General features: G+C 38.1%; 3 protein-coding genes across 6 annotated transcripts in view; all 3 read left to right on the plus strand.

Annotated features, from left to right (window-relative positions):
• Nucleotides 1-213: 213 nt before the first annotated feature.
• On the plus strand, nucleotides 214-7,805 carry ppme1 (protein phosphatase methylesterase 1). 2 transcript variants are annotated; one of them, XM_032577093.1, is made up of 14 exons: nucleotides 215-501; nucleotides 1,827-1,920; nucleotides 2,659-2,751; nucleotides 2,856-2,913; nucleotides 3,501-3,552; nucleotides 3,845-3,999; nucleotides 4,115-4,205; nucleotides 4,520-4,585; nucleotides 4,689-4,815; nucleotides 4,895-5,024; nucleotides 5,152-5,196; nucleotides 5,275-5,339; nucleotides 5,458-5,525; nucleotides 7,430-7,805. In XM_032577093.1, exons 1-14 carry the CDS (start codon nucleotides 416-418, stop codon nucleotides 7,431-7,433), a joined length of 1,134 nt encoding a protein of 377 aa, XP_032432984.1. In that variant the 5' UTR covers nucleotides 215-415; the 3' UTR covers nucleotides 7,434-7,805. The 2 variants fall into 2 exon arrangements, with proteins under 2 accessions (XP_032432985.1, XP_032432984.1); XM_032577094.1 differs by lacking the exon at nucleotides 4,520-4,585 and having other exon boundaries at nucleotides 214-501.
• Nucleotides 7,806-10,242: 2,437 nt separating this feature from the next.
• On the plus strand, nucleotides 10,243-13,156 carry LOC116727918 (odorant receptor 131-2-like). Of its 2 annotated transcripts, XM_032575594.1 has the most exons (2): nucleotides 10,249-11,308; nucleotides 11,400-13,156. In XM_032575594.1, exon 2 carries the CDS (start codon nucleotides 11,404-11,406, stop codon nucleotides 12,226-12,228), a length of 825 nt encoding a protein of 274 aa, XP_032431485.1. In that variant the 5' UTR covers nucleotides 10,249-11,308; nucleotides 11,400-11,403; the 3' UTR covers nucleotides 12,229-13,156. The 2 variants fall into 2 exon arrangements, with proteins under 2 accessions (XP_032431483.1, XP_032431485.1); XM_032575592.1 differs by having other exon boundaries at nucleotides 10,243-13,156.
• Nucleotides 13,157-16,817: 3,661 nt separating this feature from the next.
• nectin3b (nectin cell adhesion molecule 3b) overlaps nucleotides 16,818-25,641 on the plus strand; it is a 34,704-nt gene continuing 25,880 nt past the window's right edge. Inside the window, exon 1 of one of the 2 annotated variants that reach the window (XM_032576959.1) lies at nucleotides 16,818-18,363. In XM_032576959.1, coding sequence (XP_032432850.1) covers nucleotides 18,057-18,363 — 307 coding nt within the window. In that variant the 5' untranslated portion in view covers nucleotides 16,818-18,056. The remainder of the gene's footprint in view (nucleotides 18,364-25,641) is intronic. The other variant, XM_032576960.1, reaches the window with a different exon arrangement.

The following is a 25,641-nucleotide window of genomic DNA, read 5'->3' on the forward strand; positions in this document are numbered from 1 at the left end:
TAAATTGAAATGCAATATTACATACTTAGCTAATCATTATTTCTGATGATTGCACAAAAAAAAACTAATTCCCAGATTTTCTTCTGCTATATACATATATATTGTAGAATTATTTTTGTGTATACTATTTTATTTTATTTTATTTTATTTTATTTTATTTTATTTTATTTTATGACCGGTAGGGGGCAGTAAAACTTCCACCAGCTTATTCTCTTATGACGGTGGGAAAGAAAACAAAGAAGACGAAGAAACGCACTGAGAAGAAGAGGGCTAGCTGGTTGCTAATTTAAACAGCGCAACTCATGTAATGTGTCATTAAAGTCGGTGTTCCTGTCAGAAAAACATCATATGCGGCTAAAGAAGAGGAAGACCATCACAAACATTTCCTGACACAAGCCAACTCTTCGCTGACTCCATGGAGAAGCAGTTGCATTTGAACCTGCTAGCATCCAGACCCCCTATGGCAGGTGGTTTCCAGTCCGGGTCCAAGATGAAAATGGGGTGAGTCAACTAGCTTATTACATCGGATTTCGCGCTGTTTAAATGTCCTGTTGCAGTTGAGCTAGTATTAAACTAACCCGGTTGCGTTTCTATACCCGAAAGTTGGACCTAGCTCGTAGCGTTAGCCAGGCTAAGTTAACCGCGGCTCTAGTTTGTTGTGAAACACGATACGTTCGGGTCATTTATTGTTTTCTTATTCATAAATCTATTGTAGGTGACAGAATCTGTTGGTAAAACAGCAAATCAGAACCTTAACAGGGTGTGTTGAGGTTTATATCTGCATGTAGGTGACACTTCGCTGCCTACATGCCTAGCTGCAGTGTTTGCACGTCCCTCAGCCCACAGGCTCACTGCACCAGTTTGGATCTGTAAACATTTAAACACCTTCTGTTTTTCCCGGGTTTCTTTTTGAAAGGAGGAAATTTGATTTAATGCCAAACTTGAATGGATTGTAAAATACGTATTGTATTTCTAGGCTTTTTCACAGCCCATCTATTGTTCATATTAGGTCATCTATCCATGCATTTGTTCATAATCAGTTTTTCTTCATTTCCTTATTGCTCCATCTGTTTTTAATTTGTCCTGTCATCTATTCACCCAGTTGTCGTCAGTTTATTCATCCACCATTCACTCATGCTACATATTTTTGTAGATCTATCTAACATGCATTCATCCTTGTTTGTCATCCATTTGTTTAATCACCAGTCTGTTTATTAAATAATCTGTGTATGTATTCATCTATCCTTCCTCTTTAGACTGAAGAAATTGTCTATGAGTCACATGATTTTTTGACACTTTAATTTATAAATTAACATTTTAAGTTCAATTTTATTTGTGAGTAGATTATGCATTATGTATGCATTTATTTTTGGCTGAATAAACTTTAGCACTTGTTTGAAAATTTGTAGATTGTAGTTTGCCTGTTTTATTTACTTTTTTTAAATTATTGGTTTTCTTCTTCTTAACTACAGTTCAGACTGTTGAATGTGTTTCTTTGGATATTTATGTCCAACTGTAATGTTTCCATATCATTGTCACAATTGCATTTCTTCTGTCTTTCAAACATCACTTTTTTACCTCCATATTTATGCACATTTTGTTAGGTTTTTTACGCTATGCTTAGTTTTAGAACATTTATGTTCCTCATTTTGTCGTTGTTTTCATTGCCTCTTGTTTTTATCTTACATAAAGCATGTTGTATTGTTAGCTTCGTTCATCTTGTAGTGTCTTATCTTCTATCTTAATGCTTTACCAGTTTGGCTACATTATCTGCGTATGCCAAATGAAGGTTTCTTTTAAAATGTGTTTGTTTCTCTCTTACACAGACCTGGACGAAAGAGAGATTTCACCCCCTTGCTCTGGAGTCAGTACTTTGAAACCATAGAAGATGTTGAAGTGGAGAATGAAAACGGCAAAGATATATCCTTATGTAAACCCTGATTCATCCTTTACATTGCCAAACAGAGAAACATGACAGTTGTCTTGACACCACTGCATTTGGCCATTTTGGTGATGTCATGTTTGTATTCAGCTGCTCCAGCATGAAACCCTTTTCCACAAGACACCCTGCGTGCTGCTTGAGCTAGTCTGAAGGGAACAGAAAGTTTAGAGCGATATGTGTGTTTACTCTCCAGAAAGTTGCTGAGTAATTCTGCCCGCTTCGCACCACAGCATGCTGAGTTTCCGTTGTTCCTAATTGCTTCCACGTTGCTGTGGTCCCGCTAGTAGCTGACTGTGGAATATCTTATTTTCATGAAAATAACTAACTCACTGAGCTCCTTAGAGGGACGCGTTTTGTTTTTTTTGCTCACAAATGTTTGTAGAGGGAGGCATTGCTGAGGATGAGCAGACAGCTGTGGAAGTGCTCATAGCTGGGGAGGGGAGGACAGTAATGCCACATCTGTCACACCAGCAGCAGTCACACTTAGCAATTTTCCCAATAAATCTTTTCTTCTTCTTTTTTTGTGTTTGTCAGTGTGAATGTTAAATTGGCTGTCAGTAATGGTGTCTCTCTAAAACATCACAGTTCATGTGTTAAAAGATTTTCTTCCTGTTTTCTCACAACAAAGTAACTGCATGGCTGTCCTTGTTTTGTTTTTTGTTGTTTGTTTAATCACTTGCTCAGCGTTTGTTTTTATGTCCTTGACCACCCAGAACATTTTCAGACTTTACTGCAGCGGCTCCAGCGGTCCTGTGCTGCTGCTGCTCCATGGAGGCGGCCACTCTGCGCTGTCCTGGGCCGTGTTTACTGTGAGTTTGATTAACACTGCTGCCGTTATAGACTGTCTTAAATACCTAAATACAGAGTAGCATGGTGGGAAAACGATGAGACATTGTTACATGTGTTCTTATAGGCCGTCATAAGCAGCAGGATCAACTGCAGGGTGGTTGCCATGGACCTTCGAGCTCATGGTTTGTTACACTGATTACGGAAAACACTTTTATAGAAATGTCCTTTTAAACATAAATGTGTAAAATAAGCCTTACCTTTAGCTTGTTTTACACCCTAAGTAATTCATAACAGTGTGGAGAAATCAATACAGCAACACATTTCCTGTGTAAAAAGAAAAAAAAGGTACTATTCTGATCACAGGAGCAGCTTTTACTAGCACTAATGTCTCTGTTCTTATGATCAGGAAGTTTCTTGTGGATTTAGTTGAGTTTAAAATGCCTCCTCATTATCTAAGCTGCTACAGAATATGTCAGTGTTGGTTTTTTTCTTTCTTAGAGAGTTCAGTTATTTCATTAGCTGTTGGGATCTGATGTTTTAAAAAAAATGTGGAAACCAAAACATATTTTTTTGCCTAGAAATGACTGGAAAATAATAGAGAACAGAACATACTGTGCTTGTCATTCAATAGTTTTATTTTCAATGAATTTTTTATAATGAGCTTTCTGTTCTTGTTTTGGTGGCATAATTGTCCATTTTTAACAAGGTTTGCATTTTTAGTAATTGCGAGTCTTACCACTCTGCAACCTGTTTCTGTCACTCTTTGCAGGAGACACTAAAGTAAAAAATCCAGAGGATCTCTCTGCAGACACCATGGCAAAGTAAGTGTTTTTAAGAAGTGTGTTGAGCGGAGAAAAGTTTCCTGTTTGCATCAGTTGCTTAAAACCGCTGAGGATCCAAGCAGATATAAAGTTCCAGCCATTAATCATAACAACCAGTACAGTACAGGACATGCAGTCAGTGAAAGTCAAAGGTGTTTTAAAGTTTCAATTTATCATTTAGAGTTGATCAATCTTAACTATTTGATTTCTTTCCATATTTTCTTAATGGCATAATAGTTTTCTCTACATCTCTGAATAATCCTAATGTTTAGTTCTTCTCTTTTCTTTAAAGGGATGTTGGTAACGTGGTGGAGGCACTGTACGGAGAGAACCCCCCTCAGATCATGATGATCGGACACAGTATGGGCGGAGCCATCGCCGTTCACACAGCCAGTGCTAACCTCGTCCCATCGCTGCTGGGTCTCTGTGTCATCGACGTCGTAGAAGGTAAACTATTGCTTTTAACAACTTGGCTTTTACTGATTTGCCCATTTTAATACTCCTTATTGTTATTAGCAGATAGAAAACCGGGGTATAAGTAAAATATATTCTTTTCCATTAGGTACAGCAATGGACGCTCTGAACAGTATGCAGAATTTCCTCAGAAGTCGGCCAAAGACATTTAAGTCTCTGGAGAATGCCATAGAGTGGAGGTAAGTCACAAGCACTAGGACTTAAACTATAATCTCCTCTGTTTTATTGTTTTGAGTTGTAAGAAGTTGCGGCCTACTTCAAGGTAAGGGAGGTGTGTAAGAGCATGTCCATAACCTCATGCTGACTTTGGAAACATATAGCCGGAAGTGTCACGGATTCCACTGAGAGTCCAAGGATTTTGGAGGAAAATCTGAGACATTTTTTACTAAATAAAGCTGAAGCAGAACTTGATCCTGCGACCCAAAACATTCCAGTAAATTCACAAAGAATCCTCTTTAGAAAAACTCCCTAAAGTTTATTTGTTTGTTTTCAGCGTGAAGAGCGGTCAGATTAGAAACATCGAATCTGCTCGAGTTTCTATGGGAGGCCAAGTGAAAAAGTATGGACTGAGCTGGTTTTTTTTCTTCTTTTTTTTAACACATTCAGTACTCCATAAATTTCTGTAACGGGTATTTGACCTCTCTCTATTTTTACTTGCGCAGATGTGAGGAGTCTGCCAGCAATCCAAGTGTTTCTAATAGCATCGGCGAGGGCATCATAGAGGAAGAGGAAGAAGAAGAAGGAGCAGAAGAATCGAACAAAAAACGAATGAAGGAGGACGACCAAGAGGTTCAGTCTCTTCTTGGTGATTTTTCTGTTTTATGCAACTATTGTTTTGTTAAAAATAAAAATAATTTCGCCCCTCCAGGTTAAAAAGGAAAGCTTCTACACCTGGCGAGTGGAGCTGTCAAAGACGGAAAAATATTGGGATGGTTGGTTCAGAGGTCTGTCAGCCCTTTTTCTCAGCTGTTCTGTGCCAAAACTGCTGCTTCTTGCAGGTTTGTTCTCCTTTTATTACATTTTTATCTTTTATATAATTTAGTTTCAGGATATTTTGCCTCTTTAAAAGCAAGTTATGTGATTAATCTAAGAGATGTGTTTCTATTGATTTGTGTGTTTTTACAGGAGTGGACCGGCTTGACAAAGATCTCACTATTGGACAGATGCAAGGTAAAAAGAGACTTGCGGATTTTATTGTAACTGTATTGTTGGTTGAGTTTGGCTAAAATAAAACGCATCTGTCCACAGGGAAGTTTCAGATGCAGGTCCTCCCTCAGTGTGGCCATGCTGTTCATGAGGACGCACCTGAGAAAGTAAGCGTTTACCTGTTTAATGATTTCTGAAATATACAAGGCTTATTTGTGTGTTTGTTCTGTTGAACCAGTTCAGGCTGTTTCATTCAAATTCACATTATTTGTTCGTTTTTGTCAGGTAGCAGATGCTCTAGCAACATTTATGGTCCGACACAAATTCACTGAGTTTAAAGAAGGATTTCTGTGGTAAGTCAACTTTGTTTTTTTGGGGTTTTTTTCAATTATTAAATCCAGGATTGGTTATTCTATTAATTTTTTTTTCAAGCAGCCAAACAAACATTTTCCTATTAAGGCATGAATTATATGTATAATATGTCCCCCTTTTGCATGATGAAAATATGTAAAATGAAATTATGTGTTTACTATTAAAAGAGCCTAAATATTCAGAATGATAACTATGACAAGACTGGAGAGGAAAACAAAAACAGAGCTCAGTTCAGTCAGGCGTCTACTCCAAATGAAAACCAATCTGGTTTTATTAAAATGTGATAACAGACTTTGTTACGGCCAGTTTTGCAAGATAACAAGTTCCCGAAAATCAAAAAAGCAGGACGTTTTCGACTCACTCAAAAATAAAAATCACTCGCGGAGAGTTTTCTGGTTTCAAAATGTGAGCTTTCTTTACTTATAAAAGTAACAGAAATATTCTCCGAGTTGACTTACAAAAAATGTAAATATAAACTTTAATTGGTGGTAGAAAAACTGTTTGACTCTTTAACTAAACAATCAGATCAATCACAGCAGGAGGCTGACTGACAAGGAGGGTCTAAGCAAAACAAATAAATAAACAAGTAACAATAGATCTACCATTCACATAACTTTAGATCCCTAACCCTAACATTAATACATTAGCAAAACATAAATTAATCTAATTTTTAATAAGCTCCAACAGACTTATAATTTTAAAAGTAACTAGTATTAGTTATTTGCTACAGTTTGATCCTTTTGTAGATATGTTTATATTATTCCCATTTGAATTTGATTTTAAAAAGAGCAAAGTTAATGTCGGCTTTTTTAGGCAGCTAATCAGGAAAACATGCTGGAAAAACAGCAGAAAACTTCTGGAACCTCACAGAAAATGCAGCAGCTTTAAAAACAACTTTTTCTGTTCTGGCTCATCAGCAGCTCCACGTTCAGCCTCCTAAGCTTCCCTTGTGTGCTCTGCTACTGACATAAAGCGTCCAAAGCTGCTGTTTTCATCCTGTAGGCCTCGTTCGTCGGCTTTTGACAGCTTTGAAAAACGTTTGTAACCCGGCTCATTAGAGACTCGGGCGCCTTGTTTGGTTTAAAATCCTGCTGCAGATTTAAAGCCACACAGTCTCATACAGATGCAGAATGGAGGAATTAGAATCACAGCAATTTGAACAGATGAAATCATCAAGGATGTTTATATGCTGGCTGAATGATTATTGTAGCCAACTTTATTGATGACCTCAACGAATCGTAGTTCTGACTTATTGGCCCTCATTGGACCTTTGAAGAAATTCATCAGTGCTTCTGTAAAGAGGACCGTGGAGAACAGAGGCTACTCTTGCTGAGGCAAAAACAAAGCCATGCAGAGGGCAAAGTGAGGCCCTGGGGCCTCTTCTCTCCCTCTGAATGGTTTTGTTCGGCCCTCCGATCACAAAATCAAGACTGGAGCAAATCTAAGCACAGTTACACCAGACGGACTTCGTTTTGAAGGAGAATTTAAGACGTAAAAAATGCATCTTTTGTGAATATTTTATTTTGTAGAAAACTGCAAGCACCACCACCTCCCTCTGCTGCAGTAAAAATAAAAACTACATTGTCGGTTTGAAACCTTGCATATTTAGAGTAATGTTGAACAGATTTTTAAAAAAGAAATGACAGTCAATAATACATCTATAGTGACAGTTCGGCCTTGACCACAGATTTTGTGGACCGAGGTGTTTTTGCTAGATTTTCTGTACAGAGCAACTTTGATTCTGAGAAAAGGCTGAGGCTCCTATATGAATTGCTTTTGTTTGAAATGTAAAAATAGACAATGGTAAATGTTTTACAGTATCTGAGCTTTACTGTAAATATGTGTATAATGTCTTATTTTTTTTTAACTGTCTTTTTTTTTCCAGCTAACTTCCTGTCTTGATTAAGCCAGCAGGCATAGAAGAAATGTTTCAAGATTCATTGCAGTCATTGTGGAACTTGAAAGCTATTTAAGAAAAATATTACATTATTATTATTATTATTGTTGTTGTTTTGCTGCTTTTGTTCTGTAGATATTTTTGCCTTTCAGCTTTGCCTTGTTTTATTTTAAACACTATTTGATTATTTTTCTTTGTACTCCCATTTTTTCTATTCTCTGAAATGTAAAGCTCTTGTTTTAGTGTTTTTATTTTGAGTGACTGCATCATTAATTCACTGTTAATGTTTGTCTCTGAAGTGTTAGTTTGAACTATAATGGCAATGATTAAAAATGGATGCAATAAAAATATGTTCAACACTTTATTGGATGTGCTTAATGAAAATAAAATCAGTCTAGCCATGTTGAGGTCTGTCTAAAAATGTTTAAATTTTTAAGTTAATGTTGAAGAATTTGGTAAATAGTAATTGCAGTTTTAATTTGACAATTTAAAAATACACTTAAAACAAGCGTTGATAACTTTCCGTTTAGTTTCATATCTTGGATCTCGAACATACTTCTAATGACTTTATCATTCATTATTTTCAAACAGCCAAAAATATTAAAAGTAAATTATCGTTTAATTAGGACTTGCATGTTTGTAAACTTCAGTGCAGATTACATATTATTTGTTCTAGTGTCAAACTATGGGGACCAAAAACAGGTTTTAATTGTCCCTCTGTGGACTAGCATGATGACGGACGTCTTGTATGTCAAATAAAAACACGTGAATAATTAATGAATCATAACGAGCCTCTGAAGAGCAACAGCCTTGGAGAATATTTAGTAGTTTGAATCTATGAACTAGTTTTGTTGGTTACTGAGGCTAATGTTTTTTTAGCTGTCATTTTTGACTTTCCAGAGAATACTTTTCACATTTAACTCTTTTTAGATAACTCAAAGTGAGACATACAGTGTGATGGGTTTGTATATTAATAATATGTAAGAAAAAAAAAGATGCTTTTTTTAAATAAAAGTTACATACTGCAGCTTTAAGTTTTCTGATGGCGGCAGAAGGCGACCTCCAGGCCGACCTATTACCCTGGACCGTCTGGGCCAATCCCAGAGTCCTTTGCACGTTCCTGCAGATGGTCTCCAGGCAGTCCTGGAACTGATCGTTGCAGTCGTGCTTCAAGGTCCCATAGTCCTTTGTCCCTTTTTAACTGAAGGTCGTTAACCCAGTTTCTGCTACTTTCCTTTTTCTTTTCTGTTCAGTCTGTACAGTTTACTGACTTTAAGCAATAGCCTGTGGTCAAATTTGACATGTTGGTTCATCTGTCTAGGTTTGGTGTCTGGTCCTGGAGTAGGTCATGTGGGAGCCAGTTGTAAACAAAGACGCTCTCACCTCTTATCTCAGCTACTTTATCCAGTTTTAACATGGAAATCCATTTCCAAACAAGCTGGGACTGCACAGATAGATCTAGAGGGGCGACACCTTAAAACAATCCTGTGAAACCACAGAAATCACTGCAGTTTGAAGCTTTAAACACAAATAAAAAGATATTGACTTATTTCATATCTCTAAAGTTAAACTTGAGGCCTGCGGGTCATATCTGGCCCTCAATACTCTAATGTAGGGGTGTCGAAGCTTTTTGTCATGTGGGCCAAAAAAATGGAAATGAAAAATAAAGCAAATAAAGTACTGATTTTTTTTTTTGTAGAAAATGGAGGTTATTCATTGTTGATTGTAAACTTTAAAAAGGGTTTTGCAGATTTGCTTTATTAAAAGAAAAGAATATTGTTTTCAAATTCTTTTGACAAATTTATTCTCAGTTATAAGAGCAGATTTTAGGGTCGATTTCTTTTAAAATGTTTGCAACATTTAGCCAAATTCAGTAAATTAAATAAAAGTTGATTTTGGTGTAGCAAAGTCAGTAAAAATCTCTGTATAAACATGGATCTACTTATAAAAAGACACTTTGTGTTGTGCCTAACTTTTTCCATTATGAGAAAAGGATGGTAATAATTTCAGCCTGATTTAAAAATAAAAAGTCAATTCGGATGGATCAGATTTCTGTAATTTTCAAACTGCTTTTGGGGGCCAGACAAACTCAGTCCAAGGGCCACAAACGGCCCCCAAGCCACACTTTGGACACCCCTGCTTAAGAACGTCATAAAAATCGAATTAGTTTTTTGCATAATGTCAAATTACAATGTGAAAAAATTTTAAATATGAAATTTTAAGACATACTCATCATACGCTATAACTCTTTACCAGTTTGTTAATATGTAGTTTTAACAATACGTTTCACCGTAACCGGCCCTTTGAATGTGAAAATGAGTTTGACGCCCTGTTGAACTTTCTCAGGTACAAAACTTTAAGCCAACCTTTAGTTAAAGGTGTTTTTCATACGACTCACATCATTGTGGAGGAACTTTGCCCAACTCTTCTTCGCAGCACTGCTTTTGAAAAGGTCATGACATTTCAACATGCTGACTTCTGGACTTTAACTAGACTTTTGCAACTCTGATTATTTGTCAGACATTTTGCCATAGATTTTCTGCTGTGCTCCTGCTCATTGTGTTGTTGGTGACCCAGTTGTGTTAACTTACGCCTCTGCTCTCCAAACCATGGAAGCAGCAAACGTGCAGTATTTCTTATCACTGAATTGACAGAAATGGAGGGTTTTTTTTTCCCATGACTAAATTTGTTCTCATGGCTGTCCAGTCCCAACATCATGTTCAGTTATCAAGCCATTCAAAACTAAAAATACCTCTGTGGTTTAGGTCTGACAAACTGTCAGTTTAAATTTGGCCCTCTATTCTTTGCTGAATTGATTTAATTCAGCCACATTGGAGGAGTATCGAGCCTCCAAAACCATCTCTGACTTGAACAATTTAATAATTGATTCACTGTCGGGCAGGTACTTTGGAAAAAATATCTCTTTGCATCAAGACATGTTTGTGTGGAGATTCTTTTCTCCATAATAATCAAAACCATCACTTTAAAACAACTTTTATGTTTATTTAGGTTATTGTTGGCCGATGTTAACGTTTGTTGGATAATCCAAAAGTGTGACTGAAAACAGAGCAACTATTTCATCACACCAATGAAACCCACATTTGATTGGCTGGTAAGTTCAGAGGAGTGATGATGTCAGGAAAAGCATCCTATATCTAAAAAAACAAAAAAGGAGTCCGATTCTCTTCTTATATTTATCCTCCGAAACATCACCGTCAGGAGAGGAGTCAGGACAAACCCGTGAGGAGTAAGTGATTTGTCCAAAGCATACACACAGTTTGTTTTCATTTAGCTGAGCATGAATAACTGAACTGTTTATTTTGTTTTGTATCAGAACATGGGTTTAAATTGTGTTTTGTGCTGGGTTTACTGGGTTTATGGACTTAGAGAAATCTGATCTTCTAACTAAACTGATGACATTTTTGTGACATTGTCAGTTCATTTCTGTTAATACTTCTCATCCCAAAAAAAAGTTTTAGGAGAAAAAAAGGGTTTTCTAACAGAGTGTATTGATTAAATATTACAAACTTGAATTTCTGTAAATTGAATAATAAACAGTGATAAGGGTAAGTACATGTGGATTGAACATTGCATCTTCATTGTGCAAAATTCTCCATCTCTTTTATGTCCTTATGGATTCTCCAGAAACCGATCCATATGTGAGAACAAGTCATGCATTTTGATTTTGACAAGTTAGAAAGTTGACCTGATTGAGCAAAACCAACGTGACTTTTGGGTTCAGCACATCAAAAGAACCCTAAAACAGTTGAAAAAACCCCCAGACATTTTTTTTGGTTGTTGATCAGTGCGATGTGTGTGTTTGTCCTGTATTTGCAGAAAACTGGACTGGAGCCACAGGAATGAACGGTACGGAAGGTCCAAGCATGATCCAGATTCATGTACCTGTCAGGGTTCTGCTGACTGTGCTCCCATGCCTCTTTTTCTTGTACGTCAACAGCGTCATGCTGTTCGCCCTGGTGAAAAAGCCCCTGCTTCTGGAGTCACCCCGTTACATCCTGTTTGGGCATTTGCTCTTCTCCGACTTCCTCCAGGTCCTACTGACCACGCTGCTCTACGTATTCGCTTTGACCATGGTCAGAATCATCACTTGCGTTTGCATTTTCGTCATCCAGTTCACAGCCATCACCGTGAAGATGTCCCCCATCAACCTGGCTGTCATGTCGTTGGAGAGGTTCGTTGCCATTTGCTTCCCTCTGAGGCACGCCGCCATTGCAACCTCCAGGGTGACGCGTGGCGCCATCGCCGTCATGTGGACCGTGGCCTCTTTGGACTCTTTCACGCAGCTCTGTCTGTTTTTCAGCCTCGGCAACAGAACCCTCACCGCTCAGCAGGTCTGCAGGAAAAAGACGGTATTTCAACTGCAGGTTTACGTGATTGTCAACCAGGTTTTCACAGTCGCAAATTTCGTCCTGGTCACCGTTATTATCATTTACACTTACATCGCTACCATGGTGGCCGTGAAGTGCGGCTCTTCTTGCGCTCACAGGGCCAAAGTGGCACATCAAACCGTGATCCTGCACGCACTCCAGCTGTGCCTGTACCTCATCTCCACCCTGTTTAACATGATAAACTCCAGCGACCTGTTCAACTTGGACCCAGGTGTTGCTCTTTACGTCAATCACCTGCTCTTTTCAGGGCTAATCATTTTCCCCAAGTTTTTGAGCTCGCTTTTATACGGCCTTAAAGATCAGACGTTCAAGCACGTCTTCAAATACTACTTTACCTTTGGCTACAGATCTTCGGTAGAGCCCTATCCCACGTCTTGACCACTAATTGGAATAAATTCATGTTTTAATTTGCGTAGTGTATGAAAAGGTGCTTTGAAGTTTTTCTTAGATAAGCGAGAGAAAAACCGAATATTTTGCTGAAGTTAAAAAGAGTTGAATGGAAATAAAAAACTAACAAGAAACAGGTTGAAGCTGCATGTTTGCATGCATTGTATAATTTGTGAATGCAAGAACAATGAGAGATTTCTTTATTGTTGTTTTGTTCAAATTCACATCTTTTACAGAGTATACTTATTTTTAGCAATTGATGCAGTTGCCTTAAAAACGTGACGCCTCGGGTCAAACATCTCGGTTGTCCTTCCACAAGATTCTCGCAAGAGCTTTCTGGACGCCTGGCCCATTTCTCCTGGCAGAACTGGGTCTGTTTCGAAAGGCTGCTTTGCTCATACACACATTTTCAGCTCTACCCACACATTTTTAATTGGACTCAGATCAGGTCTTAAAAAACTGGCAGATATTAACCAGTTTTAGAGCTAATTTGGAGATATGCTTGCTGTCGTTGTCCACTTGGAAAGCCCTATTTGTGCCTAAATTTGAACTGCATGGCTGCTGTCCAGGGATATTGTTTCAAAATTTCCACGTAATGTTTTTTTTTGCCCATGATACCATCTATTTCTGTAAGGTAGACCAGTCTCCCTTACTGCAAAAACAAAAATTTACATTTTTTCTTCCAAATGAGAGTCATAGTAGCCAAATACTTCAATTTTGTGTTTCACTTTTTGACGTCTCAAAAAAACGAAGGTTTTTATCCCTGAGAGCATTATACAGAGTACACAAACATATGGTTTCAACTATGTCTGTCTAAAATTTTTTTTTTTTCCCTTTAAATCTCCTTCTGCTTTGTGCAACTTGTCAAAAAAGAAAATGCTATTTCCATTTATCTGTCAAAAATAAACTGGTCCAAAATAGAACCGTGTAAAAATGTGTTATTTTGTGACGCCTTTTTGGTGTCTGTGTTTGAATGTTGAGAAATGTAATATTTATCCATGTAAATATCATTTATTAAGTCTAGATGTCAATGCTTGTGCTATCTGTAGAAACAGGTTTACAAAATTTAACTCGATTTTTCATTACAGTTGATATATTTCAAACACATAACTTAAAAAAAAAATAGTGAAGGGGAACAGCTTGAATTGATGTTTTCAGCTAAATCCAGCTTAGCCACATGTAGTTTAATTGTTTGTTTGTATGTTATTAATCGGTAAAACATATCCATAGCTGGTCATTGTTTACAATTAGTAAAGAAACCTGCTGATGATGTGAGTGTTATGAAGTACATTTAAATGACCCAATGTGCTGTACTATAAACCATAAAACAAGATAACACACATGTACAATAGCAATCTAAACATATTTGTACAAAATATGTTTTGTACAAACATATTTTTAATTTGTACAAAAACTAAAAATATGTTTTACAAATTGATTTCAAAAGACTCGACTACAGTTCTGAGTGAAATCAAGCAGATGAAAACAGTTGGGCTTTCAGGAGTTCATTTATTTCCTCACTGTTGTGTAAATATGACACTATCTGTGCTTTGTCATTCTATTTGGGTTTTTGTGAAAGCTAAAGCATATTGCAATTGAAACTAAACCTTTTCAGGTGCTGAAAACAGCAGCTTTTAAGTTTTAGGTCAAAATCCCTCAGTAAGGAGAACCTGAGTTCACTGCTCTAACCAGCAGATGCCACCATAGGCTTTGGAAACAGCCTCCCAAAGCGCATCGCCAGCACCAGTCAATTAATGTTGACTTAGTCTGTGCAAGTATGTGACTCATAAATCTGCAATGTGCAATAAACCCAGTAACACGTGACTTTATTGATGAAAGTCTTTCTTTCTCACAGTGAAGATGGATGGTTGTGTAGGAATAAGGCCTGAGCCTGGCTGCAAACAATTTAAGAGGCTAAACAGGCAGAGAGAGGCTGAAAGGCAGAATAAAGGAAGCATCTGTGCAGGAGGTGGACTAATTTAAGCGATCTTTACTCCGCCACAGTCCACAAGCCCACTCAATACCTCTCCAGCTCCCCGTGAAAGAGCTCTCCAAGGGCTGAAAAACATTCCAGAGCGAGAAAGTACTTGGTGACCGAGATGCGCTTTAGTTTGGACGACAAGAGCAAGAGGGAGAAGGTTGTTGTGATGATAATGGAGACCTCTCAGATGTTTGACAAGACAGTTTGCGTCTTAACAGTGGCGAGCTTCTCTGCAGGAGGGGGAGTTTCACGTGGGATCGTGGCGGTTTGCAGGGAGGCCTCTCGGCTGTACAAACAGGGAATGCATCCACAAAAGAGCCGATGACGCACGAACAAAGATGGCCCTGGACATCTCAGAGAGCTCGTCTTTTGCGCCTGTAAGGAGAGACGCAGACCTCAGGACGGAGCTGTAACTTCCATCCAAAGTCTTCTCGCTGTAGCCCAGGTGCTCGCGCGACATTTGTCTACGTCTGCTGACTTTGCAGTTTCTAAGCTTCTATGTGTAGCAGAATGGGAAGAAGTGGGGTAGCTGCTCATGTGAGGGGGTGGGGGGGAAATACAACAACAAAAGGGAGAAAAAGGGCATTCTCTGTAAGAGTACAGTGATGGATTGGTAGGTCTTCTGCTCCATTATGAGAGAACCATAGGAGGATGTACAGAGCTGCACAGATTCTAATTCGGAAAAAAAAGCTAATCAGATTTTAAAAGCTTTCTTTTCCTCTAAATGCAGGCTTGCAGAAGTATTTGATGCCCTGTTTTCAGATTTTGGTGCACATTTGAGTTCAGCCTCCTTTACTGCGATACCCCAATGTGAACTCCAGGGCAAAGAGTAGTAAGAAGATAGTCATTGTTGAAACAAAGTCATGCATTTGCTAAAAGCCATCAGACAGCAAACATGTATACTGTGAGAGGAGATGAAAATTATTTTTAATAAAAAACACTTTATGAGGAAGAAAACTAACACTGCTCATCACTCTGAACACATAATCTATGTGAAACATAGTAGTGAAAGCATCATGCTGTGGTAAAATCAGTAAGGTGGCTCAGGCTGATGGGAGAATAGATGGAGCTAAATATTGGGAGAAAATCAGAGGCCATAAAAAACTGTGAGACTGAGGGAAAAAATTCACCTTTCAGCAGGACAATGACTCTAAACAAACAGCCAGAGGATAAATAAAAACACCACCTTCATGTGCTAAAATGGCCTAATCAAAGTCCAGACCTATAGACCAATTAAAAATACTTCAAAATGTATGTACCAAACGTATTTCGTAAATAAAAAAGCTTTCATTAACCCTCAATTTCTTTTTTCTGATACCACATCTAATGCTTACTCTGATAAAACTCCTGTCTCGATTCCTCTAAATCTCTGCCTCGCTGTCAAACACACACCGACAGAATCTCACTCACCAGTCAAAGCATTTCAGACATTACATGTACAGACGCTGGGAGGTTTAAACTCCAACAGATTTCCTGCTGCAATTGAAATAAAAAGGGGCTGGATACTTTTCAGATTCTCACACGTACAAAAAACATTTTAAATATTACGCCTCCACTTTGTAGTTACGCCATGTATTTATCTCAACAAAAGACATGAAATCCCAGTCAAATGCATTGAGTTTGAGATTAAAATGTGACAAAATATGAGTAGTAAAAGTTGAGTAGTATGTATTCAACTACTCAAAGAATCAATGCATTTCACCCACTGAAAAACATGTAGTTGTGAACAACTGTTTGTGCATGTAGGGCTGTGGATGAAGGGGATACTTCAGAAAAAACTGAAACTGAAAAGCTGACCTGGTTGGCGCTCTGTGTCCCCTATATGGGGGGCTTGCTGTCCCTGCCACTTCCAATTCCTCCTAAAAAGATTTTGTTGATGGGGAAAACAGTTGCACTTTAAGCTACATAATTATTTTCTCTGTGTTTAATACCCAAGTGATTGTATTAAGAAGCAGCAGCGAGAGAAAAACATCAACAAAAGTAATTTCACGTTATCCTCGGCTGGATTACTTTGGCAGAAAGCCAAAAAGTTTGAATTTTTAACGAATGTTTGAATTTTCCAAGCTCTAAGATGTTTGGGTTTAAAGACAATCACCTTAAATTCACAAATGTAAAAAAAAACAAAAAACAAACTAGATTTAGACTATTATTTCAACTTGTAAACAAGGCACATTAAAGCAAAACCATCTGCTGTCTGGAAGCAAAGTACAAAAAAGACTCTTAAAATCTGCATAAAATAATTATATATTTCACTTTTTTGGAAAATAAACTTTGAAGAGAAACAGAAGACAAGTTAAATCTAGCTGAGAACACGTCGTCTTTTTTTGGATGGGGCTGTTGGAGGTGGTGGGCGGGAGGGTAAAACACAGGAAGGAACACCAGCTTCTTGCACTCAGAGCTGCTACAGCTTCAGTCTGTGGAGTTTCATTACTGAGCTTGAAAAAAACATCACAATATAAATTAAGCGGTTTATTATTGGAATTACGCACCGAGATGCCTAATAAACTGTGAATGAAAGAACAAAGATGCCCTTTTAATAAACTAGGAAACAGTTGTAAATATAATATAATAACATGTAAAAGCTTGTGGAGATCTGGGAAATGTGATGATTCAGGTGGAAGAAACTTCTAGATGAAAGAAGGAAGCAGCTTCTTCTGCTAAAAACGAGTGTGTGAGGACCGACACGAATCATAAACGTTCTGGAAACATTCTGGTGACAGCTGTGAACATACCGTGTCTTGAAAAACCGTTTAAGCCCCTTGATTTATTTTCACATTTTGTCACGTTCTATCACAACGTCCTCCACCGGGACCATAGACGCTAGACAAACACAAAGCAGTGCCTGCTTGTGAGCTGGAGTAAAACGAGTCAAAAATCTGAACCTGTTCACTACATCGTCTCAAAATGGAGATAAGCATTGAGGAACAACTAAACTACCAAAACATGGGCATCTAAATGATTGTAAAATGAGATTTTTGATCAGTTAGAAGCCCCTTTACAACTCCACCTCTGGATAATCAAACAGCAGCACATCTATTAGTTGAGCAGCCTGTAAAGAAATGAGATGTTTATGGAAACCATAAGAAGTTCTGTCTGCTGTTTGTTTGTCTCAAACAACAGGAGTGCAGCGTAAATGTGCAAATGTGTGACAAATAAGTAACAATGGACATTAACGAGAACAAGGGAAAACACCGGATGAATCTAAATCCAATTAAAGTCCGGTCCAAAAAGTTGACATTTTATCTTGTATAATCTGTATCCAATGAGATCTGGATTAGGAGAAAATGTGCAAAACTGGTCATGATTTAAGAACAAGAACATTTTAATCTAATCCCAGCAAAAAGTGGCTCAAAGCTTTGAAAACAAACGCATCTTATTTTATCCGGTAAGCATCTTTTAAAAACGTGTTACTCTAACACAAAATGCCAATAAAGTACCTTGAGGATGTGAGTGGCACTTTTAGGAACATTTGTAACAGTTGTTCTGCTGTATCATGGGTATTTCTTGAAAATCTTTCTTTAAATTTAGTTGTCAAATCTTGCAAGTGTTGTTCAATAGTCCAATTTTAAGACCAGAATTGCTGGGGGGGGGGTTAATAACGCTGAGGCCGCATAAGTGTCTCCAAAGGTTCTCCTTTAATATTGAGCCACTTTTGACTATTTCCAAAATAAAAAACAAAGCAAGCAGATATCATAGCCATACTCCGGCATCTACAAGAGAAAAAAAAAACATACTTATCCATATTTTCATCTAGTAAAAGACGACGGCAGGAGAGGAAAAGATCTGATTAATCAATATCTGTGGAGTTATCAACAAAGATGACGTAATGTGAATATCAATGGATCATTCCTGGAGGGGGAGGATGCTGTGGATCTGTAACCAGGGGCCCGCTCGCTCCCAATGTCAGGTGTGCCCACGGCCTCCCCGCTCCCGCCGGCCCACATGGTACAGTCCACATGCGGTTCGGAGTTGTTGCCGAGGAGGTTCCACTCTTCAGCGCTCCTCAGACTGGCATGCATCCTCCTCTTTGGCCAGGCAGCAGGGGAATGCACTTCTTCTTTTGACGATGCTACTCTTTTCTGAGCGGAGGCATCTCAGACAGCAGCGCAAGAGCGCGCTCTGCTACGTTTTGTGCTTTATTTCAGGTGAGTCCGGGTTTATTTTATGGTAGTTTTTTTTTTTTTTTTTTCTTTCTTCTTCTTCTTCCGGCGTACAGACAGAAGTTTCGTCAAGAAGCATCAGAGAAACCTGAGCGCACCAGCTGGTACCGACAGCCGGACGCCGCGCCGTGCTTTCGAGACGAAGTTTGCGTTTAGAACCGGTGTCGTTCAGAGGCTGAAACTTGGTGCCAAGTTCGCTTCGGAGGAGCGGGCAAAGCGGGCTGGCACCTCCGTGGTTGGTGGTGCGAGCTGGAGAGACGGCCAACACGGTGACACGGAGTGATTTAAACCCTCAATTAGCGAACGAGGAGGTCACTGCGGAGCCGGTGGCAGCCATATTAGCACCATAAAGTGTTATATTAATGTGACGTGATGCGGCGGAGCCACCTGCTTTAACAAGAGTTGAGGAACTTAGATTTGAGTCACCAGACAGAGACGGTGCTGATAATACAGCCTCCCACCCCCAACACACACACACACACACACACGCAGTGGGATGAGGGTCAGCCACCATGTGCCTGTGGTGCAGCCTGAGCTCATTATGGTTTAATCAAAGAGTGGGCAGTTTACTATCTCCACCCAGAACCACGCAAGTTTGTGCCCACTGATTCTTGTGCAGCACCAGCGACCAGAAGAGCCAGAGCTCTGGGGTTTGGGGTCCAACTTGGACTGAAAGCTCGGCTCTGATCTGCCCTCAGTTCAGAACCCAGAAAGGCATAATGAATGGGACGATGTGATCCAGCAAAATGTTAAGTGAGTTTCTTTCACAAGTAAAGCCTGGCGACCCACCAGGCTTATAATTCACTGGGGAAACCCTGAATTTATTAGTTACCAGCTCAATATGTAGCAAAGTGGTTTAATATGCAGGCCAGGAAGTGGTTTCAATTAACCATTTTCCCTTTTTAGTGTTTGTTTGTTATGAAAAGTTGTTTTGAAAGTTAAATTCTAGCTGTATGTTAAAGTGATTGTTCTATGTGGAGGTGTTTAAATGTTGAGTGGAGATGGGTGAATGTTACCTGGATTATTGATTTCATTTTTTGTTTTTCTAGGGACAAGGATAATAGGGGGAAAAATCATACTTTTTACATTTTTAGCCTAAACAATTTTCCAATGTTTGTCTGTAGTTGGGCTTTTGGATACATAAAAACTTAGAAAAAAAAGAAATTAAAGAAATATTAAGAATCCTTCATCATATTCATTGTGGTTTGACCAATATAAATATGTAAACTAGAACTAGAGATGCAATCCACATCCCTTTAAAAACACACAGAAACTGCCATTTTAATTTAGTCCAAAACTATTGAAGCCATACTTGATGGGTGGTCAACCAAATAAAAAAAATGCAACAGCTTTTATATTTTAATTCCTTTACAAGTTCTGCTGCCAATCATGTAAGAGTTGGGCATCTTCTCTTTCACAGTTTCTGTTTGTGACTCACAGGATCTTCCACTTGAGTGTTGTGGAGTGTTTCCTCTGCAATTAAGCGACAGGACGATCTGCAACGACCGGAGGCCTTGGTGTACAGTGCTTAGATAAATTTGATGAGGATTAGAAAAGTCACCCATATATTCTTTAGCATATTATTAATATCCTGCATATTGTCTTGTTAACATGAGTCATCGTTTTGTTTAAAGCTGTTAATGAATCTCAGGGTTCAAGTTTAGGGGCACAGACAGGTGTTTTCGTAGGTCTAGTTAAAGTCTGCTGCACATTTCAATGAGAGTTTTGACCTTCTGCTTGTTTTGAATGCAAAATAGATATGCAAACCGTTCCAATTTATCGCAGCACAATCTTAAAGTTGCAGACATTTTTTTTCTCTCGTTTCTTCCTTCCCCTCTCCCCCCTTTTTTCTTACAAAAAAATGCGCTCGTCACTGCTTTTCTCCTCTCTTCATTACTTTACCTTTAGGTCAAAATTCTATAAATATTCCAAGGATTGGACTGATGGCAATATCTGACTGTTCTTCAACTTGAGCTGCACAGATTTAGTGAAGAAAGTCACATATTCATACTTTTTCTGCTCAGTAAAGGCACCATCCCTAACCTGTGCCAGTGTGGAAGTTGTTAAAGCTACTTTCAGTTTGAGCAACATGTTTAAAAATGTATATAAAGCAAAAAAGACAACATAGCCTGCAAAATGTATAAGATCTCTTGAAAGAGTGATAAGTAGGACAGCAAGATGCAAAGTATATTTAGAATCAGTGTTGACTTGCACCAATCCTGAAAGAGTTTGCGAATGTTGCTTTTGCAAATGCAAAGAATCGTGAGATGACGTAATATAATCCAGCTGTTCTGTTATCTTATTGTGAAACTTAATCACAAAAGGTATCGCTTTATTCTGCATTATCTATTTATTTTATGCAAACAATTACAGCAACATAGTCACTTGTAGAGTCTGGGCAATACAAAATCCTTGGGTGAATTAACCTTAAAGGCCTGGTTAATATTTTAGAAATCTTCTTAACTGATAAAGTGCCCAACTTTACAAGATTTTTAGCAAAGATCTCAATCTTTCAATGTTTCAATATCTTTCTGAACATCAACATGTAAAAAACTTAGTTACTAACTGGTTAAGAAATTAGAAGTGACTAAACGTCAGTTAATTTCATATTTGTTTGTTTTACTAGCTCAGACACCAACTATAAGTTGATATGTAATTAAAGCACACAGTGGAAACTGTCTTTTTACTACCACAGAAGCTAAAATCTACAGACTTCCTTATTGTCTCTATGACACAGCTAATCACCACCAAGGAAAATGAACGGCTCTTCTGGATTGGTTGCTTTGGAAACTTCAGCCAGGAGCGTCACAAGTAGCAGAGCTTACATAGGTCAACTTCCCAAGCTGCATTTTCTTTCAAATATTTTATGCTTTGTGGAAAAAAATCAAAATGATAATAGGCAAATTTTCGTGAATAATTTGAAGATACTGTCAACAGAAAAAGTCCACAAGTTAGTGAATTAGGGAATACAGTGAGGCAGTGGTCCACTGCATTTGTTTTCATGAAGATTGAGTCAGTATTTTCTAACAGGTATACTCAATATAAACCATTAAAACATTTCTTTAGCAGTAAAAAAAACCTTGAAACTCTTGATATAATTTGCTCTCGGATACTTTTTTCTCTTGTTGGTGCCATTGTAAGAAAAATATTGGAAATTGGTTAACATTATCCAGATATTAACACCAAAAATATGAGAATTAGAAAAATCCTCCTGTTTGTTTTTTCTTTTCTATTGATTGAAAAGGTTGTTTTTTAAAATAAAACAGCTCTAGGATTGCCCAATGTTTTACACTCAGTGAATGTTCACATTTGCTCTGCCTTCTCATATTGTAAGGAAGTGTGCTTTACTGCCCACCTGGTCGATAATTTGGAAGTAACCTTAGCCGTGTTGCTTTACTTGCAGCTCAGTGTGCTGCTCTAGAGTCATTCTCTACCAAAACACGACGCAAATCTGCGATGCACTTTTCTGCTGGCCAAGTCTTGTTCCTCCTAAGGGATTTGCTTCTAATTAGCCACTTTGTTCTGTTTATTACAGCCATTCATAACTCTGGTCTTGACACTTGACAGCATTTAGGTAGTAAGAAAATGCTGACTCGGAAATGACCTAACTGTTGCCTTAACAACAAAGCTGCACCTAATTTAAAAAGGTTAATTGAATGCATTTGACATTAAAAACAGATTGAGATTAGTTGGAGGCATGAGATCCGATACTCCTTCGCTGTCCCCCTTATCATTCACAACAAGCTCTGTCACTTCCACCCCAGCACTATTACCACTTGTCCAGGAATCTCCACTTTCACCAAGACAAGCTGCCCTTTAGCAAGGTACACAGACTAATACACTTACCGCCACATAAGTGGCGCACGTGGAGGTAATATTGACTAAAGTGAGAACAAGCCGAGTGTCCCCAAGGAGCAATTTGTCCTTGATGCCTGGACGATAATAAGTATAATCTGTTTTCTGCTCTCCGTCAGTGAGACGCGGTGTGTTGGATTTGCAAACCTAACTGAACGTGTCTAGAGGTTTCTCTCTTTAGGTTATAATAAGAACTCCTCTCTTGGTCTCTGGGGGTTACGAGGCAGGAATCGCAGTCGCTGTGTCAAGATGGGAGGCACGCTGGATCAGTTGGAGGATGCTCTGATCATCATCACTCTTCTTACTGAGCTGAGGAAAACAAGGCCACGGTTATGTAAGCTTGTCATCACGTCTCCAATAAAAATTTAATTCGGTGGCTATACCTCTTCCATTTCATATTCAGTGCAGAAGAAATTCCCACTGCTATGACGGGATTCTTACCCCCCAACTTCCACCATTCAATAAGGAACATAATTGGCTTTTTGCAGAAGGAAGTGGATCACTTGCTCCGTATTGTTTTGTTGTTTCAAGCTGGATTTAGGTTTGGCATTTTTGTGCATTCAGTAGCTAAACAAATGTTGTTCTGTTAGTGTCATGGAGGTATTTGGCTTAACCCACTTGGCAAGGGACAAGCGAGATTACAGATCGGTTTACAGTCCACTACACTGGCATTTTACCATTTTTTTTCTTTTGTGGGGGGAGGGAGGCATCTTTAACACTGTGTGTACTAGAGAAAGGAAATAAATATTTGAATGAACCTACCTTTAAATGCCAACGTACAAGTAAATGAAAAATATAATACCTTAAAGAATATGTGGCATAAAACTTGAGATGTAATCACATAAAATGCACGTAAAATATGAAGTAATAAAGCAGATTTTAGCTTTTATGGCTAAGCTGCAGGAAGTAATGTTTTCAGTCCTGATGTATATGCTGCCCCCTCTTTAGTTACCAATTATCTGAGGGGTCTACATGGTTCAGACCAGGCTAGAAACTCTGAAATGTCTATGTATGTCACAGCAAGTGTAAGGGGTTTTTTTGAATATTCACTGTTTTTAATAAATATTTATTATATTGATAGTCCACCAATGGTGATAAAAATCAGTTACTTTTATTTTTGACCAGCTCTAGGCAGGTCAGCTTTTGAAAAATCAGATTTTTTTTTTCTCTTCTTGTTGCAAACTGATGACTCTCTTTTTGCTCTATTATAAATGAATAAAAATATTTTCAACATGTATTTAAAAAAAAACAACATCTGATGAAGGTTGGAGATACACACTTTAAAGCTACTGCTACCTTCAAGGAACATGTAGCACACCTTTACTGCAATTTTAGTGCCTGATGCATTTAATTGTTGAATGAGTGCAAGTCTATAGAAATGGACAAAATTACTTGTCAGAAGTTTATTTAAATTTCATTGAAGAAAGAAAATCTGTTGTACATAAACGTATGTGAACAAGTACAAGTTGGCCTTTTAAAACAAGGCCAGATTTGTTGTGATTTAAGATTGACAGAAAAACCTTAATTGGAAAAACTAACTGCTAACATGAACATAAAGTCTTTACACCTTTTAAACACGCTTCTTTTGACCAGTTTTGCAATAATCCGAATATTTTCTAAGACCAATTTCTCTGGCTTAAAATTTAATAGGTTCCAGAGATGTATTGGGGTTTATCGTACTGACACAAAATCAACAATAAAATGACGATTTGAGAGGGTTTTACTGACCACTTTGTGTACACTGAAAGGCCAGAACATGGAGGGGCTGCATGGATAACGACAGTGATCTTCATTGGCTTCAGTGCAGTGTGGCACTGGAAAGTATTGGGTTCTGGGATTCATGCGGTTATTACTCTGACACGTCCTGTTCTCAGTAAGATGAGATTTATATGTCTGGGTCAGTCTAAATCAGAAATGAGTTCTGCATTTAAAGGAATAAAAAATTTCACAGCCAAGTAATATCACACTGTCACTGCTGTTCAGTTAAGCTGAGCTTCGGCGAAGATTTTGAAGACTTTCTCAGCAGATCAGAATATTAACATTTGTAATACCAATCAAAAGTGATTGGTATTGCTTTGGAATTGGAAAAATAGGGACACTTGCACTTTGTGCTTTACTTTCAGGAAAATTTCCACAGACTGTGCCAGTTTTTGAAGACCTATTCCTCTGTAGATTGAGGTTGGTCAATGACTGAACTGTTTCTGGCAAAACAACAGAAGGATATTTGGAGTCTGTTCCCAACCGCGTGCAGCCAATTTCATTTTGCAGTGATGTTTTCCTCTTGACAACTTGTTACAATTAGGGATTTAATGAAAGAATTTAAGTGTGTGATTGCTGCTCGACGCATTTTATTATGTTAATATTATAATTCCTGCTTTTGTATTTAGATCTGAGGTTTCTCCTCGATGCGCTCCTGCCTCTCCTCTCCCTCAGCCTTCTTTTCTTCTCTTAATGATGATGTCATCGTGTTAGCATATCACTTCCCTTCCTTCCCTTTTTTTCCCTACCAGATGCAGCCTGTTCTCGTCATTTGGACTTTCCTCAGCGTAGCGTTGAGCTCCTACATTTCAGTCTTGCAGCATTTCTGCCTGGTGTAGGTAGCAGAGCAGGGTTGGTTATATTTGGACAAAAGATACACAAAGTCTGATTATAATTCTTGAATTCAGGTCAGTAGGAGGGAGACTTTTTTTTTTTTTTTTTGTGATTGAGACCATTTAGTCTCCATGTAAGCTGTGTGGTATTTGTTCTAACCTCCAATTCTTGCTTTGGTTAAAACATTTTTAAACTGATGCCAGAATATGTCAGAGGGTTCAGATATGAAATGGACTTTAACGTCAAAAATACACATCTCCCACTGAAGCTGTCCTGATATTTTTTATCTTTCCTTTTCAAGTATTTAAAGTATTGTGTTGCAGTGGTTTTGGATGAGGGTTCGTGTTTGATTCAGTACTAAATGTTTTATCTACAGTCCAAGTTGTTGTTCTTGCCACCGACTGGACAACATGCTTGCATACACTAATGCACATAAATTACGTCTTTTATTTTCGTTTTTTTAGCATTTGTTCTCAGAGGATTGGTATATCTTACAAATAAAAGTAAATGAATCTGTCACTCTGATTAATATTTGAGATCTCAGGATTAGTGCTTCAATGACCAGCATTTTATTTTGTTTTGTAGATTATTTTTAAAAAATCTACCATTCCAAATTTTAGCTGGTGTAGCTGGCTGGAAAATGTGAAAAAATACTTTTGAAAGATAGCCCAAAAGCTACAATTTTATGTTTATTTTGTTGTGCACTATATCAAGGGTTTTTTTTCCAACCACAGCATAGGTTTAACAATGTCTAAATAATGTTATTACAGTAGAAAAGGATCTGGTTTACAGCTGTTGTTAAACAATTTATTAAGT

Source organism: Xiphophorus hellerii, chromosome 11 (assembly GCF_003331165.1).
Source record: "Xiphophorus hellerii strain 12219 chromosome 11, Xiphophorus_hellerii-4.1, whole genome shotgun sequence".
NCBI classification, from domain to species: Eukaryota; Metazoa; Chordata; class Actinopteri; order Cyprinodontiformes; family Poeciliidae; genus Xiphophorus; species Xiphophorus hellerii.